The following is an 18953-nucleotide window of genomic DNA, read 5'->3' as shown; positions in this document are numbered from 1 at the left end:
ATCCTTTTCTCATGCAACGGATCAATGCTATTGATCATATGCTTTACTTGTTTGGGTTTTATAACTGAAATGTAGAATATGTTATAGAAAGTAATGTTTGTCTACATGGTTGCTGCCAAATGGTTTCCAATTCAAATTCGGTTCCATTGTAAAAGAACATTTGAAAACAAGATTCCATATAAAATCCTTGTAACATTACAAAAGCCCCGCTGAAAATCTGTGCTTTTTTCCTGTTGCAGTTCGGAGTGAGCGGCCTCACCAGTTTCCTGGAATTCACCGAGAATGGCACCAACCCCAACATTTTCTTCGAAATACTGGGGACAAATTATGGAGAAGACCGGGGACGAGGCGTGAGCCGGGTACGTAGCAACGTGAACCCAGAGCCGGGCGGTCCAGTCGGACGAGGGGGAATCATTTCTCCTCAAACATCGCTCTGTGAATTTACAAAACTTCCTTGATTTGTCCTGGATTTTCACGACACCTTTGACAATCAACATTACTTCCATGTTACATTTACTCTGGTAACTCTTTCCTTGTGGCTTCCACTCCTCTCTCCGCACACCAGCCATTTAAGCTGTTTGTGCTGACAGGACTTTGATTTCTAAACCAATATGGGACAAAAAGTTATTATTATTTGATTTCATTATTTTACTTTATTTCGTGGGAAATTGTTTTCTGCATTGAACCCATCATGGGTGGCCTGTGCTCAGGAAGCTGATTCCAAGATGATTGTCTACAATCTTAGCCACTACACCCATATATTTATCATTATTATTGTTATTGTCGTTATTATTATCATTACTATTAGTAGTAATAATATAATAATGATATTAACAATAGTCATGATATTATTATTATTATTATCTTGATGTTGTTGTTGTTGAGAGGTTCCCGGGTGGAGCGGTGAGCAACTTCACCCATATATTTATTATTGTTATTATTATTATTATTATTATTATTATTATTATTAATACTGATAATAATAATAATTATTATTATTATTAGGATTATACTAACTCTAATAATGATGATGATATTGATAAATATATAGGCGGAATGGCTAACACGGTTAGACAATCATCTTGGAATCCTCCAATTTCTTATATAAATAATAATAATGGTATTATTATTAATAATAATAATAATACTAATAATAACAATAATACTACTACTACTAATAATAATAATAACAGTAATTATAATAATAATAACAGCAATAATAATAATAATAGCAGTAATAATAATAACAATATCATGACTAGTTTTATTATTATTATTATTATTAGTAGTAGTAGTAGTAGTAGTAGTAGTAGTAGTAGTATTATCTTGATGTTTTTGTCGGAAGGTTCCCGGGTGGAATGGTGAGCAACTTCACCTATATATTTATTATTATTATTATTATTATTATTATTATTATTGTTGTTGTTGTTGAGAGGAACCCAGGTGAAATGATGGGGCTGGAGGGAGTGGAGATCAAGAATTTGAAGGATTCCAAGATGATTGTCTAACCGTGTTAGCCATTCCGCCTATATATTTATCAATATCATCATCATTATCATAATTAGTATAATTATAATAATAATTATTATTATTATTATTATTATTATTATCGTCATCATCATCAGTATCATCATTATTATTACTATCATTGAGAGGAACCTAGGTGGAAAAGTGAGGCTACAGGGAGTGGAGATCAAGAAGTTTGAGAATTTCAGGTACTTGGGTTCAAGAGTCCAGAGCAACAAAGAGTGTGGAAAAGAGGTGGAGAAACAAGTTCACGTAGGTTGGAATGGGTGGAGAAAAGTGTCAGGGGTATGAAGAGATAGAAGATCAACAAGAAGGAAAGGAAAGTTGGAAGTTGGAGGAGACAGTGGTGAGACCAGCCATGCTGTGTGGACTAGAAACAGCGGCATTGATGAAAAGACAGGAGGCAGAGCTGGAGGTCGCAGAGATGAAGATGTTTGGGTTCTCTTTGGGAGGGACCAGGATGGACAGGATCAGGAATGAGCCCATCAGAAGGACGGCTCATGTGAGATGTTTTAGAGACTGAGATGGTTGGGTGATGAACACAGGAGGGAGAGTGAATTGGTGGACGGATGCAGGAGTTGGAGGTCTAGAGGAAGACCAAAGAGAAGATTGATGGACGTCGTGAGAGAGGATAAGAAGTTAGTTGGTGTGAGAGAGGAGGATCCAGAGAATAGGGTTGGATGGAGAAGGTTGATTGGCTGTGGCGACCCCTGAGGGAAAAGCCCAAAGAAAAAGAGGAAGGATTGTTGTTGTTTGTCCACAAAGCTGAGTGTAACCCTGGTGATGAACCTCTGCTGACCTTTTCCAAAGATGACAATGCCACGCACGGCATGACGACCCAGAGAACCGAGGTGAAAAATTCATATTGTCTTTAAATTCAATGAGAAGTTAACTGAGTGCCATGAATAGCTTGCATCAGCTTCCAGTGTAAGACTCACAACAGTTTTATTATGCAGAGTAAACTATTTTCGCCCAGAGAGACGGAACGAGTAACTCGTAAAGAGGAAGTGTAGCAACTAATGGAAGATTTGTCTTAATTCACAGGGAAGAGTTTATTTTTGCAGTACAATAGGCGCGGCAATATTAATGAACACTTTGCCATCTATGAACAGCAGCCTCTCCTTTTGGGTCCTGGAACGGAGGCGTCAATTCCAATGCCCGCTCCTAGATGGATATTTACGTCCGACGCTTTTAGGTTCATTATGGGAAATCAAACCATGGAATTTTACGAATACCTCAGTTCTTCCAAAATATTTTTCTTCATGTTTTGAATTAAACTGCTGCGTTTAAAAAGAACCTTTATCATTTGTCGAGAATACGGTATGTTTCGTGCCACTCATTAGTGCTCAGTGGATGGATGCTGGCGTGTAGATGTTTTATTCCTTCTGTATTTTTTCCTTCCTCCTCGACTCGTTCAACGTGCAGGGGTTCAAAATCCATGTTATTATCCTACTCGCTTTATTTTTTTTCTAAACAAACGCAGCGGTTTTTTTCCACCGTGGGCGAGCATCCACACACATATGCATACATTCACTCTTTAAATATGATCGCAAGCTGTGATTATGGATAATATGGTGAGACACCAGCAGCATCCTATCACAGACAAAATTAATCTTTAAACCACAGCATAATTACATCAAGCCACAATTCCCTAATCAGAGAGCTTAATTACTTCTCAGGGAATTAGCACTTTTGTTATATAGGATTCCTGCCACAGGCCCCTTTAATAATCTGAACATTTGTTGGACTAGCGCTTGGGTTCAGTTAACGTACACAAGAAATCAAATTATTGAAGAGGTTCGTATTCCTTCAAGACATCCTGCATATTAGCTCGCGCTTTCAGTTGAATCTGGCTTAGGAGAAAAAAACACACACACACACACACACACATACACACATTCAGGGTTGCAAAGTCAAAGCAGATGAGATATATATTAAGCAGGATGGAGGATTGGAAATAAATAACTCAATTTCTTCAGGGAATAGACTCAACAACCTGTATCAACATTAAAAATATTTACTGTGCAACATCTATAATGCAGTTGAAAAGCACAAATAAAAATAATTCCACAATGTGCTTAAATGTCCCGAGAGAAAAAACACATCTTGATTATTTTTTCTTTTTAATCTTAATTTTGATGGTAAATTGAACTTTTGATCAGATGCTCCCAACAGCCAATCAGCTGTGAGCCTTCCCTGCATTCTCCAATCCTAATTTTTGTTATTATGAGTCTAAATTACAGAATTAAACAGCAGAATGTATTGTATAAAAAAATGACTTGATGTTAAAATGTCTGCGTGTGGGAGCCTTTGAAAGATACCCATGCGTTATGAACATTTCTATCTCTAAACTGAACCCAAATTGGACTAACTGCGCCTAATTTCAAGGCAAACAACCCAGGAAAGTATGTGGTTCTTGCGACGGAAGGGAAAAGGTTGAAAAGGTGGAAACTCTATCGTAGTAGGATTGCTATCCATTTGGCAAACTGCCGTAGCGGGGAAAGAAAAAACAGTGAGTATCTGCACCGCGATGCATACAATTCACCCTCTTTATGATAATATGACTGTATCATTCCATTGAGCAATTCCATTTTTAATTCCATATTTTAGTTTTGGATGGCATGCTTGTTCTATTTTCCTTTTTTCTTTCCGTACTCAACTCCCTCTCATGACATTTATCTATTAATCCTTCACGCACATACAGTGACTAATCCGGTGATTTTAATAATGGCAGGCTCCAAGAATCCGTCATAATTATTACCACCACACAATGGAAGAATAGGGTTTCTGCTCCATTACCTTCAGTGGCTATATGGGTATGCAGGGGATATATTTCTTTATGTACCCATCTATAGACATGCATGGCTCTCTCTTTTAGAGGAGTCACAAGTCTAGCAAGCGTAATTGCTTCATTAGCTATCTCTGACATGGAAAACCTAACAACCTCGGAGTTGCGTTTACACCAGATCCATGCTTGAAATAAAACATTTTAAAAATAAATGTTGCGAATCAACATGAAGGGAAGGGAAAAAAGACAGTAAGCAATGAGGAAAGTGGCTTATAGGTTGTAAGACAAAGAAAAATAAAAAATACACTCAGTGGACTTTAATTGATGTGCAAAAGTTCAAACATACAAGTAGAACGTTTATCTTAGCAGAGTCATCAACAAGCACTTTGCTATTTCTCTTAAACAAGGAGATATTCTTTGCTATTTGAAAGAAAAAAAATCCCTCCTTGTAATGAATGGCCTGCAACAACAGTATTTAATTGGGGTCGCCTTCAATTATCGTCTCCATGCTCCTCAGACATATTTGTTAATAGCGTTAAGTGACCCCGCGGTCGCTGGACCTTCAAACGGACTCACAATTATGTTTTCCTCACGTCGTACGTTGAGAAAGATTGACAGACATTGTTTTAATAAGATGGCTTCAAGTACCCACAAAATCTCGCCCGACGTCGCTGCATCGCACAGCGGGGCACGAGGAAATCCACCCACACAGACATTAGTATGAATCTTCTGGCATGATTGGAAATGCTAAGCTAACCCTTTTGGCTTCGCATGGCAATTAATGTCAGTCACCATGAACATCAGCATGTAACCGAGAGGGAATGGGTTCGTACTAGTCTCATCCAAGCACGCCGCATTTGGAGGCAAACATCGCCCGATGCAGCTTCACTTCCAACCGAGCGACAGTAATTTTGCTGGTGTTTTGGTTGATCAAATACAGGGACCCGCAAAGGGGTTGTAGTCATTTTCATTACGTTTAAAACCGAAAGCAGATATACGCTAAAGGGCCAAAAGTATTCGCTCACCTGCCTTGCATATGTACTTAAGTGACATCCCATTTCTAATCCATAGGGTTATGACGTCGGTCCACCTTTTCTAGCTTTTACAGCTTCAATTCTTCTGGGAAGGCTGTCCACAAGGTTCAGGAGTGTGTTTATGGGAATTTTTGACCATTCTCCAAGATGTGTATTTGCAAGGTCGCACACCGATGGTGGACGAGAAGGCCTGGTTGTCAGTCTCCGCTCTGGTTCATCCCAAAGTTGTCCTATCGGGTTGAGGTCAGGACTCAGTGCAGCCCAGTCAACTTCATCCACACCATGGATGCCTTTATGGACCTTGCTTTTTTAAATTACATTACATTGCAGTCATTTGGCAGACACTTTTATCCAAAGGAACTTACAAGAAGTGCAATTCAGTCACCGAAGATCCGAAGTACCAGTAATCAGGAGTCAGAAGTGACGACTCAACCAAATAGCCATCTCAGAACCATAAGCATACATACATTCAGTTCATTGTTCATCTTTTTTTTTTTGGGGTGGGGGTTGGAGGCTAAGTGCGATTAATAGGGTAGTGCTTGGTGAAGAGGTATGTTTTCAGCTCACGGCGAACCCAGCTGTTCTGATCTCTTTCGGGAGTTCGTTCCACCATTGAGGAGCCAAGACCGAGAAGAGCCGAGATCGGTTCGAACGGCAGCCGGGCGGTCGGAGAGATGGGGGTGAACAGTCGCCCAGAGGTGGCTGATCGGAGGGGACGGTGAGGGACATGCGGCTTGACCATAACCTGGAGATAAGACGGCTTTATGTTGGAAAAGGAAGGGACCAGCTCCAAACTGTTCCCACAAAGTTGGGAGCATGGAATTGTCCAAAAGGTCTTGCGATGCTGAAACTTTCAGGGGCTGAGCCCCCAGCTACAAAAAAACAGCCCCACACCATAATCCTCTCTCCACCAAACTGCACACTTGGCACAATGCAGTCAGACAAGTCCCGTTCTCCTGGCGTCCGCCAAACCTAGCCTCGTCCATAAGATTGCCAGATGGGGACCAACTCTCCGCTGCTCTAGAATCCAGTGCGTCCGACTTTTTGCATTGCACTTGCTGATCCGTGGCTAGGATGCAGCTGCAGAAACCCATTCTATGAAGTTCTCTGCACACTGTTCTTCAGCTAATCTGAAAGCCAAGTGAAGTTTGGAGGTCCGTAGCGATCGACTCTGCAGAAAGTTGGCGACCTCTTGCCGCCTCAGCATCCGCTGACCTCTGCTCCATCATCTTGCGTGGCCTACAACTTCATGGCTGAGTTGCTGTCGTTCCCAAACACCTCCATGTTCTTCTAATACAGCTGACCATCTACTGTGGAATATTTAGGAGCGAGTAAATTTCACGACTGGGTTTCTTGCACAGGTGGCATCCTAACACAGTTCCACGCTGGAGTTCACAGAGTTCCTAAGAGAAACCCATTCTTTCACAAATGTTTGTAAAATTTAGGTGCTTGATTTTATACACCTGCGGCCACGGAAGTTATTCAAACACCCGATTCGGATTATTTGGCCGAATCGGAACACATTTGGCCATATGGTGAGCATCAAAAAGTAGTTTGTCCCCAAATTCTTTCCAGCCTCTGCAGTGCGTTACCTTACGATCAGTCAAGAGATTACTCATGCAAAAAACACGTCATGTACATCTGTCATGTAAGTCTTGCAGCTCTGATTAATTCAGATTAAATCGTCTGGTTTCAGTTTCCTGTCTGGTTGCTACTACAGATCGCATTGATTTTTGTCATTCATCATCTACACCCCTTATCCTGCACTCGGTGTCGGGGTCGGGCGCGAGCCAATCCCGGCTGTCGTTGGACGAGAGGTCGGTTTCTCCCACGACAGCGCCGGATGTAGAAACACACAACCGTTCACGTCACAGAATAGAAAAGAAAGAGCCTTTAATCGTCCCACGATGGGGAAATTTTAATATATGTCATATAGTGTCGTACCATAATTCCCTCTCTCATGCTCATATCTGGGTAATTTAGATTCTTCCCTTGACCCACCGCATGTTTTTCAGAATCAGAATACTTTATTGATCCTCCAGGGGGAAATTGCTTTTCGTTGAAAGCAGCTCCTGCTACAAAGTCAAGTGGGGAAGAATCCAAATAGAACTCAATAAAACAATTAAGAGTAAAAAATAGCGAATAATAAAAAATATATATTAAAAGACCAGTAAAGATCAAAGGAAAAATAAAGTTAAAGGCATGTAAAAAATACATGTGACATATATACATGTATGTTTACAACTACATGTTTTTACAATTCTCGATTTTAAGTAGGGAAGCTGCGGGAGGAAATGGGAGATTATTTTAAACTAAGAAGAAGCGCAAATTACACTGAACGGCGTATTTTTCAAAGACGGGGATATTAAAGTTTGTGCTGTTTTTATTTCCTCTCAGACTTACTAATTCTCACTGAGTCATTTATTTAAAAAGAGGAATTTGCAGCCACATTAACCTCTCTGGAGGTTCATGCTTTGAGATGAATCACTTCTCAAATATAAGTCCCAGGTCTCAGTTCTGATGAATCCATAGAGCGGCGTCCAAAGTGCACGGCGTGGTGAATTTTAATTAACTCAAGGCGTGGCCATTCACCTTCTGCTACATGGAGGCTGCCATGAATCACCACTGCTCTGACTGGTGGATGGTTAAAATGGTGGATGGTAAAATCCCAACTTCTCTTTAATTAATTCAAAGATGACTTGTCGGGGAAATCACTAATAAACTAAACAGAAAGTCAGTTTCCATTCCCTCGATGAGGCCGATGCGCCAGCACCGCTAATGTCTGGCGGACGAAAAATACCTCCAAACGGGGATTATGTAGAAGTACGAATATGCAAATAAACCCCTGTCATCTTGTTTGGCATCTTTGTTTTTTAATAACGACGAAACGTCAAATGCACCTTCGGTTTATTTGGGATGGTGGGAGAGAATATTAAAACTAAAGAGCCAAAGCGAAAAATAAAGTAAAAATTAAAAGAGACCTTATCGTGCCTCGCGAAAAATATCAGCATCATGTAAAACAACAAAAAAAAAAAAAGAACTCATTGAGCACGTAATTTTAGAATATTTGTAAAAAGCCAAACTCAGCCCCTCTAATGAGTTAGAGGCTCAAGCCGCTGTAATAACTGACATTTATATTTGGTAAAAAGCTCCTCGGCTAGGAATCCTGTCTTTATAAACTGCCGCCGCGTTTTGATGTTGATCTGAAACGAAGGGGAAGTTTTCATCAGAAAAAGAATCGGAATTCTGCAGAAATGAGGGTTTTTCGGTTTTTGAAGAATCCGTGCGCATCCATTTCCTCTCAAGCTAATTTCCGAGCTTGGATTTTGGGTTTGCACCCAAGACAAGATCTTCGCTTCCCTTTTTGTTTTCCTTTTCTTTCCTAATTATGCAACAGGATGACGCTCGGCACAGAAAGGGGACAAATGTTTCAGGTTTTTTTTTTTTTTTGCTTTTTTTTTTTTTTACACCTGAGCTGACTGTTTTGGCTAAAAGCCCGGGGCTCTAAAAAAGTAAAGCCCTTTTGATGAGAGGAAGCTGTGATCATACTTTCTGTCCTTTTTTTTTTTTTTTTTATGTTCTCATGTGTTTCATGTTTCCACGATGATTCATCCTCCATCCATCACTGCCAGTCCTGCTCAGAAATCCACACTTTTTAATGCAAAGTTAATTTGGTTTTAGGCAGGAAAAGTTCAGGTTTGTTTACATATCATAACTTTTTATTTTTGCTGTTTAGTCAGAGTCCCAAAAGTTGGAGTTAAAAGATCAGTCACGTACTTTTCTGGTATCTCAACACTTTCTACTGCTGTTAAGTCAACAGGTCAGAATGCGGTTTAAAAACATTTGGAGATGGTTTTCTGCAGCCTCTGGCTTGTAAACCAAATACAAGCGTACCGCACCGCCGAGAAGGCAAGTTAGCCAGCGCTATTTCAGCGAGGGGTTAGGTGTGGGGACAAGACCCGAGTGGCCGATTCTTCTAATTCTGTTTAAACAAAACAACAAAAGATAAATGAATATCCCGCGGAGTAAGAGGATGACGAAACACGCAAGGAAAGCGAGTGGTTTTGGAGTTACCGAGGAATCACATAGAAGAAATATGAAAAGTTTGAGAGTGAGATAAACATTATGTTTGTCAGAAAAATGAGCCACAGCTAGTTGACTGTGAGAGTGTGTGTGTGTGTGTGGGGGGGGGGGGGGGGGGGGGGGAGCAAATCTGGGTGAAAATTTGCAGCGAGCGGAAAGATAGCAAGGTAGAAAAAAAAATGAAAAATATCTCCAAGGGGATAGATCCCTATTTCCCTCCAATTTTCCATCCTGTTTGGTTGATTTGCATGAATCTTTATGCAGCATGTCTCCCCACCTCCAGGTCAGGTGGGAGATTGCAGAGGGGATGGATGGGGAGGAAGGAAGAAGACGCGGGGCTGCGCAGAAAGCTGTGTGGATGGAAAACAGATGTGTCTGGAAAACAAATATAAAAACTCAGGACCAGAGGGGGCTTTAAGAAAGTTGTTGATCTTCTCATTCCTCCGTGATTCTAATCTCTTCTTCTTTTATCCGGTCTTTATTTTACGAAAGCGTTGCTCGATCGGGTCGACGAGATGTTCACGTGTCAGAGCAACGGGACACTTTTAGAAAGTCCACGGGTGCCTCTGCAAAACAACTGCTCTCTGCCTTTTTCATAATTACTCTCAATTTGCAGGCAGCACGGTGTCTAACCCCAAACACCTCAGAGCGCAAAGGTTCCTGGCTGGACATGGATAGGGAGCCTTTCCTCTCACACTGCAAATGCACTCGGTTCATCAGAGACCCTTGATTGATGTATTATTATAATACTATCTTTATCATTATCATTGTTATACCCATCACCATCATCGTCGTTATCATTATTAATAGTTTATTATTATCATTACTATTACTATTATTATCATCATTATCATTACTATTATTGCCATATTATCTTTATTATTACTGTCTTTATACTTATTATTATCACCAGCATCAGCATCATCATCATTATTGATAGTTTTTTCAATATTACCATCATTATTATTGTTGTTGTTGTCGTCATTTTATCTCTGATGAGAAGATTTATGGACGAAAGAGACGATTTATCAATGTAGTGAGAGAGGATATGAAGATGGTTGATACAGAAACTAGGGCCAGATGGAGAAGGTCGCTGTGGCAACCTCTGAAGGGGACACCGCAAAAGACAAGACGTTGTCATATTATCTTTATTATTTCTATTTATGTATTTTTTATCATCACCATCGTCGTCATCATCTATATACGTAGTTTTTTTTAAATAATTTTATTATTATTATTATTATTATTATCATGGTTATAGTTGTTATTGTTGTTATCACCATCATCATCATTATTTGTAGTTTTTTTCATCATTGTTATAATCATATATAGAATAATATGATGTTATTATTATCATCATTAGTGGTAGGAGTAACAGTAGTATTGCCATATTGTATTTATTATTTCTATCTCTATTATTATTATTATTATTGTTATGACCATCATTATTGGTAGTTTTTTCATCCTTACAATTATATATAATACAATTATCATTATCATTTGTAGTAGTAGTAGTAGTAGTAGTAGTATTGCAATATTGTCTTTGTAATTGCTATTTTTATTATCATTATAATTAGTATTATTATTATTGTTGTTATCCCCATCATTATCATCATCATTATTGGTAGTTTTGTCATCATTATAATAATAATTATTAACAGTAGTAGTAGTAGCGGTGGTAGGAAGAAGTAGTGCCATCTTGTCTTTATTATTACTGTCTTTATCATTATTATTGTCATCACCATCCTCATCATTATCGGCAGTTTTTTTTCATTATTATTATTATTATTATTATCATTACTTCACTACCTCACAGCTCGATCACTGTTGGAGATCCGTTTCAGCCGGAAGGTTGTGTCAATCAGGGCCGATCACACATGAACAGAAACAGCAAGTTGAATCCTGGGTGACCGCAGGACGGCTGACATGGGACGCTGATTCAAACCGACAAACTGCCTCCGGTGTCCTTGGTTCAGGTTAAGAGTTGCAGCGCATGCAGATTATCGCTATGTCCCGTCTCTGCAGGAATACTTGAGAGTGATAAAATGTATTGGAAAGCATTTCGATAAAGGTTTTTTTAGGGACACTGGAGAGGTATCAAACAAAAGGAGGAATCAAATGGGAAACAGCGGGAGATTCTGAGGGAGCCTGCTGTCAAAAAAGATCCTTTAGGAAATTCAGTGTGGTTCAAGACAAAAAAAAAAAAAAAGATTCTCATTGGGTAAACAGTTGACACCACACACCGGCCTACCAGCCACTCTTGATTCTCTGAATGTTAAGAGGAAATGTTTCTTTTTACCCCAGAGACAGACGTTAATATTATATAATATTATGTTACCCCTCAGCCAAGGCGGTCTCTCGTTTCAAGCGTTTCACCTTCGAACACAAGCTTACAAGTTCTTGTATCGGAAGCCGGCTTGATTTGTTCTTTCATCAAATCCACAAAGGTATAAATGAAAATCATTTCCGGTCTTCATAGCGGGGTCGGATATGTTTATGTTTGACATAACAATGTCTAGAATCGAACAAGATAGGATGAAGTTTGATGCCTGCTGGGTCAAAGTGCAGTGACAGGGCGGCCAATTGGTTTACTGAGGAGCAGTGGAGCAGCCCCTCTTCTGCTGTTCTCTTTTCTTTTTACCGGCCTTATGACACCTTCACTTAAAGTCACCAACTTTGCATCTGATTTCTCGACTTCTCGATTTCTCGACTAGTCAGTCCTTGAGCCACTTCTGTTGATGTTGTCCATTTTCCCTCTAGGAGACATTTAGTATGTTTCCAAAAGCACACATGTGCTATCCCTTTATTTTATTTTATTTTATTTTATTTTATTTTATTTTATTCAATTTTATTTTATTCTATTTTTATTTTATTTTATTTTATTTTATGATTTTTTTATTTATTTTATTTTATTTTATTCTATTTTTGTTTTGCTTATTTGATATTTATTTGTCTGCTGTTTTCATTGATAAACTCGGATCCTTGTTGAACAATCTGGTACAATTTTAGTTGTTTATTCAATATATTCCAGCCAAATGTGCTATGACGATCAGGTACATTTAGTTTTGGGTACGAAGCCGGCGGAAATGTCAAATGAAGTTCCGCCGCAGTTAGTGACCCTTCTGTTCAGGGCTTCTTCTCACAGTTTGATTTAATTTTATTACGTGTTACGTCTGTGAAGCGCGCCGTGTTTGTTTCCATTATTGTTAGTGTCGGAAAATGTATCCGCACGGTGATAATCTGACGCGGCTGAACGGAAAAACCTTGCGGATCTCAGAGCCGGGAGAACTACCGGCGTAGACGGTGCACGTGAGGGCGGAGAAGAGGTGAGGAAATATATGCAATGGTGTAGAAGATGGAGGGGAGAGCAACCAGGAGGCAGAACTGGAGGCAACAGAGATCGGAGGGACTTTGCATCTTTTGGAGATAAAGTCCAGCTGAGATGATTTGTGCAGAGGAGGGGTGGTGAAGATCTGAGACTGGAACTGCCGATCAGAAGTACTAGAGCACGTGTCAAACTCAAGGCCCGCGGGCCAAATGTGGCCCGCCATGTCATTTTGTGTGGCCCGTCTTAAGTCCCTGGAGGTTCTCAGTCATCCAGGTCACGGGGAATTCTTGTTTAAATCTTCTCGTCGTGGCAACAGGAAACTTAGATGGAAACTCCACGTCGGTCATCACAACTGAAGAAGCCTCTCAGAGGAGGAGGTGAAGCATCTTCAAGTGAAGAATTCAAGTCCAGTTGCCACGATAAGATGATTTTGACAAGAACATCTTAAATGGTCTGATTCTCTTAAAATAAGAACACAAATACGTGCGTTGACCATAAACTACATTTCCCACAGTTCATGCCGATCATGTGACCTTCATAGTGACGCCATTCCCGCCATTCGATCGCAGTGTATCCACATCAGAACGGTTTTCAACAAGTGGAACTGAGAAATATAACCAATCCCTAAATGGGCAGGAAGAGACAAATGGATGCAGATGGAAGGCTGTTTTAAGAAAGATGGGATGCTTCAAGGAGAAAAACAGGGTGTGTCTTTTGCATTATGCGGCATCATCCGTTGACCAAGAGGACAATCTACGTTGGCATTTTTACACCAAACACGGTGCTAAGTATGCCAAAAGCCAAAATGCTACAAATGCATTTGCATAGAATTTATGTAAGGATTCCATGCATTAAGGAGTTGTTACATTTATTTTACATTACATTTGGTTACATTTAGTTGCATTTATATCTTAACCGTTACATGTGGTCCTTTGAGGGCAACCATTATGCTGATGTTGCCCTCGCTGAAAATGACTTTGACACCCCTGGACTAGAGAAAGACCAAAGAGGAGAGTTATGGATGGACTGAGAGAGGAAAAGAAGATTGTTTCAGAGAATTGGATGCAAAGGAGAGGGTTTGATCAAGGCACATTATTGGCAACCCAAAAGACAGGAAGTCATACATCTTGTTGATAGAAAGTTTTGCCAAACTCATTCACAAAATTCTTCTGCCATACCAGTACTCTGTAATGTGGACACAATACAGATGAGAAAGAGATGAGGAATGTTGTGTTTAATGGATATTTCGAAGGACAATCTATCCTGTTTGGAATAGCACAACTCAGAAGACTTTTTAATCTTCGGTAAAGAGTAGGTTTTGAGCTCTTTAGGTTATTTGTACCATCTCAGCGGAACTGAGGGATCATCCAAATGCCCCTAAACAGGACATCGATAAGTAGACATCGCAGTGAGGAGAGCTGTTTTTTTTTTTTGTTGGCCAGCCTGCAAAGAATGCACATACCCGTTTTTTATACGCAGTTAATAAAGGTTTGCGTTCATCATGTAACCAGTGCGTGACCATGATTTGCTGTGGCTGTCTCGTCCTTACAAAAAATGGAGGGAACAGTTGAAAGACACCAGAGACTCTCCAGGCCTGCCATGCTAAGCTAACCAAATAATAGCAAGAAAAAAACAATAATATAGCAATGATAATAACGTATAATTAATATTAACTTCCAGACACAATTGAGTGATGCTCAATTATTAATCTTATATCCTCAGAGTTTGTATCCATTGTGATCCTGAATGGTATGCTGTCGTGGGCGTGGCACCTCATTAAGTGTCCCGAAGCAAAGATATCTTCTGTGTCTGTCCAGAAGGACACAGAGGCAAAAGACCGGAGATAAATCTGAATGTCCGGCAGTTTAAAAGCAGCTTCCTTCAGATGGGGAAGGCTGTCAGTGCTTGTTATAACGGTGTAAGGAAAACATTGGACACCGGCAGCGAAGTAGGCGCTCCAACAAAAGTATTTGGTGGCCACTGGGCCTTTTGAAACTTTGGATGAGGAGGGAGGACGGGAGGAGCAGGAGATGTATGTTTTATATGGTTATTTAGAAGCTTTTTTTGGGTGGTCTTAAAAGACTTTGCAAACAGAGTAAGGGCATAGCTGGTGTTTGTGGAGGTTCTCAGTCATCCAGTTCATGCTGAGTTCTTTTCAAAATCTTCTTGTCTTGGTAACTGGCAACTTCCGAATATAACCGCCAAGTTTCTGGGCAGGTCTAGATTATGGTGGGTTGTTATGTAGGTGGAAGAGTTGATCTGCAGAAACAAGGTGTGTGTGTGTGGGGGGGGGGGTATGCTAATAGAGGTGTCGTTCATTGGAACAAAAGAGCAATTTAGTGGGATTACCCGGATTTGAATGTGAAAAGGTAAATGTAAACAAAGGAGTGAAACCTGTTGGATCACATGAACTGAGGCTCATTTGGACGTTCCCAGGGGCTGGTTCTGGTGGTGGGTCTTTCCTGGTTGTTTGGAGGGTGTAGATGGGCTGCTCCATCTGTGCAAATCCGTCTTGGTATTGATCCCGGTACAGCGTGATACGTTTGTGAAAGTACATTGTACATTTGACTCCTCTTTCGAGCCATCCTTCTTCTCTGGCCAGAATACGGACATTGCCGTCTTCGAACTAATGCCCCTTGTCCTTCAGGGGTAGGTGGGGCTCAGAGTCCTGTCCTGAAGTGCTGGCTCTCCTGTGTCGGGCCATCCGGTTGTGCAGATGTTGTTTGGTCTCTCCAATGTAGATGATGTCACAATCCTCAGTGCAAGTGACAGCATACACCACATTCTCTATGTCTACCTTAGCTGGTGTTGTTTGCAGTGGATGAGAAGAACCATATGAACCCTTGCCACTGTGAAAGTCTCCAAAGGAGTCAACAAGTTATTGGGTTGCAAGACATAGAGTGTCAAGGAGATTCACCCAGAGACATGGCAGTCTCCGGGCAGTAAGGGGAGGGGGGCTTGCATTGTACGCCCCCCTCGCATGGAGGTCCGGGACACTCCTGGATGGATCGTTGATACAGGAGGTCATTGCCAATTGCATGTTGACTATGGAAAAGTGGTACAGGTCTTTTCCTTTATGGGTCCACAGAGAAGCAAAATTCAAGGGAATCTGCCAACGCAGTTTACCTTTTGTTGACCCAAAGTAGTTGTTCAGTTGTGTCCCGTTGGGTATTCTGTGGGCGATCCGCTGAGAATACAGTGTACCAGAGTTGCTGTCACGAATCATGGAGTCACTGTAAAAGTGCTTTGAGAGCTGTCTCCGTATTCTCCTCACAACATCAAACTGGATTCCAGGGGACATTGGGGTCCACTAAGGCTGCAAACTGTCCCTGCCTCTGTTTCTGCCACGTACAGAATCTGTAGGCACAGTTGAGCAGGAAAGTGTCCTTTATGAAGACCTTAGGATCACCTTTTGGATATTTCTTTTATATATTTATACTTTAACGGCATGCAGCCCCACCAAGACCCCCCGCAGTGTTTTGCAGACAACTCTCTATGGCTTGGAATTCAGAGCTCACTACTTCCAAGTCAGATGCTGTGGTTATTTGGCAGAAAATGCAAGAATGCTTTTTCCAGTATCTCGATTTATGTGTTTCTTTATTTATGTTCCAGTCCTTGCATATAGTCGTGAGCTCTGGATCCCTCGACCCAGGAGACCACACTGAAAGGATAGTATATCTCATCTGATCTGGGAAGAACTTGGATTCCCCCCGGAGAAAAGAGTTGCCTCGGTTGTCTTGATCTGCTGCAACTGTGACGATCGATAGGAGGGTAAAGATGGTTGGATGGATTATTGTATAGTTTGATGGATGGATGGACTTATACAAACAAAACTAGTTTAGGAAAACAAGGGGCTGCATCACAATTCAAATTGTGAACCCACACAAGTGGTGATCCGTGTTGTCTGTAAGGAATCCTGCAATTAAGTGGAAATTATTCCCATAATTTTGGAAGCCTAATGACTGAACAGACAGTGGCCCATTACTTGCAGCATTATTCTAATTTCATTTCAAATAAGCGTGTTCTCATCCTTATTCAGCAACAGAAACACAAAAACCACATATCTGCGACAAAATGCCAGTGACCTAAGCATATTCGGATCTCGCTTCGAGAATTTAAAAATCTCTGAAGTATCTTTTGATTCATTAAAATCAACTACATTGAACATAATTGAGGCGTTAGCAGTTACGGGAAAAAAAAAAAAAACGCAAGTGGGTCTGATAACATTCGATTATATTTCTCTTGTTGGCCTTGCTGGTCTTTTCCCCTTTTTGTCTGTGTGCAACCACAGATCTTAACACCGAGCAATCGTATCGTAGCGTAATCTCCGAATGAATTACCGCTCGCCTACAGTGGAATTTTCGCATAGGCCTAATATGCATAAGCAATTTTGTGGTGTGTATTTTGCCCTGTGCGCACATGTAAGTGTGCATGTGAATGGATTGTTACACACTAAAGTGATTACAGCAAGGGAACAGATTTGCATGGGTTTTGAGATACCATCCATATATTCCACCCGCTTCTCCGGTCTCAGCATTTTCTCTCCCTTCGTGTTCCCTCTCTTCCTCCGGTCTTTCAGGTGTCTGATTCTGACACGAGTGTGCGGCTTTCCTTAATATCCCCAAGTGCATCTCTCCGTTCATATCCCTGCCTCAAACTGTGTTCAAAGTGCGGATACATCTTCCAAATAAACAAATAAACACAGCTTTGCCAACCTCCGAATGATAATCTCGAGCTAGGTTAATATCCAGGTTAATATCCAAAGCACCGATAATACTCTTTCACCGGCAACGTAATCAGACACAGTGAATAACTGAAAAAAATATATAAATAAATCAGAATATTGCATCATTTGCCATATTATTATTATGATAATTATGATTGTGTTTTTTTTTTTTATTTCTGACGTTTTTTTTTTTTTTCATGTCTGCGAGGATTACTGTTATTTAGCGAGGGGGTTTCTCTTTATGTAGCGGATTAATAGACGAAAGTCATTTCTGGAGTGGTTGGGCGTGCGGGCATGGCGGACGACAGCCCACCCTCGTGATTTTTGTTTACGTCAGGACTCTCCAAATCATACCTCTCTTTATTTAGATGTGTCAGTCTTGCAGGACGTGCTTTTGTTTTATGGCTCAATTTACTCACAGGCCTCCGTTTATCAGCCCGCACTCCCCATTGTTTCCCTTTCTTGCCCTTTCTATAATGTCCCTCCTTCTCATTCTCCTGATTCCCTCTTCTCTGCCAGCTAGGTCTGCAGGCTCTCAGCGGCATTACAGCATGTAAACCTCGGATTACAGCTGCACGAGTCTGCCTCGAATTGCATGCCTCTGTGGATCACAAATGCTGGTGTGCGAAAACACGCCCACCCGTACACAGCCTCATTCAATATATTTAGAAAACAACACACGCACCGGTGTGAAATACAGAAAATTTGCTTATTTGAATTCCACAAAAATTAAAATATACAGAATGCTGCCCCCCCCCCCCCCCACACACACACACACACACACGCTCACACTAAACACTTTCATTGTCGACAGAGACGCTGCTTCCTGCAGTATTGCTACCTGCCTTATTTACAAGAGGATTAGCCTCCTTCTCTTATTTCATTTCTTGTTGGTGTATTTTACTACTAAATTCGCCGTCCCTCTCTGCCCTGTAGATTTTCCCGGTTGCCCCCCCAGTAACTTTGAATCCATAAATGACAGACAACACATTTATAGAGATGTTTGCCAAATGCGCCGCAGAGAATAAACATTCTTCAAGCAAGTGTCTTTCAAAGTTATGAATATTTCTAAGAGGAAATTCGTGGAAAGAGACAAGACAGCTCCTTGTGTGAGTTGGAAAAACCCTAATTGAAAATTCAACCTGCAAGACCAAAACCTGGAGAGAAAATAGACAAGACAAGGTTTTCTCTTCACTCGTGAATTGGTTTGTCGTTATTTTTTTATTCTCTTAAAAGCCTATAAACCTACTGTCATATTGTAAAACCAAATTGCACCCGCGGTTCTTCACTCAATCAGCCTTCCTGAGTTAAGGCAATCGGCACCTGGGGAGTACAGATTTCTGCAAGAAATCATAATTAGTATTGACTTTTTTTTGCTGACCTACTTTTAAGCGCTGATTTACAGCCCAACAATGTACTATTATTCCTCATATTATTCTTCTGAGTATTCCGATCATTATTATCTTA

At 40.7% G+C, this 18953-nt stretch overlaps 1 protein-coding gene across 1 annotated transcript in view; it reads left to right on the top strand.

Annotated features, from left to right (window-relative positions):
- Positions 1 to 18953, top strand: part of grid2 (glutamate receptor, ionotropic, delta 2) — a 498322-nt gene that overhangs the window by 328486 nt on the left and 150883 nt on the right. Inside the window, exon 8 of the mRNA XM_086174064.1 lies at positions 240 to 359. Within this exon, the coding sequence (XP_086030190.1) occupies positions 240 to 359 (120 nt within the window). The remainder of the gene's footprint in view (positions 1 to 239; positions 360 to 18953) is intronic.

Source organism: Fistularia commersonii, chromosome 26 (genome assembly GCF_037954325.1).
Source record: "Fistularia commersonii isolate RoL2024-O1a breed Wild chromosome 26, RoL_Fcom_v1.0, whole genome shotgun sequence".
Taxonomy (NCBI): domain Eukaryota; kingdom Metazoa; phylum Chordata; class Actinopteri; order Syngnathiformes; family Fistulariidae; genus Fistularia; species Fistularia commersonii.
This window is presented reverse-complemented; position numbering and strand designations above follow the sequence as displayed.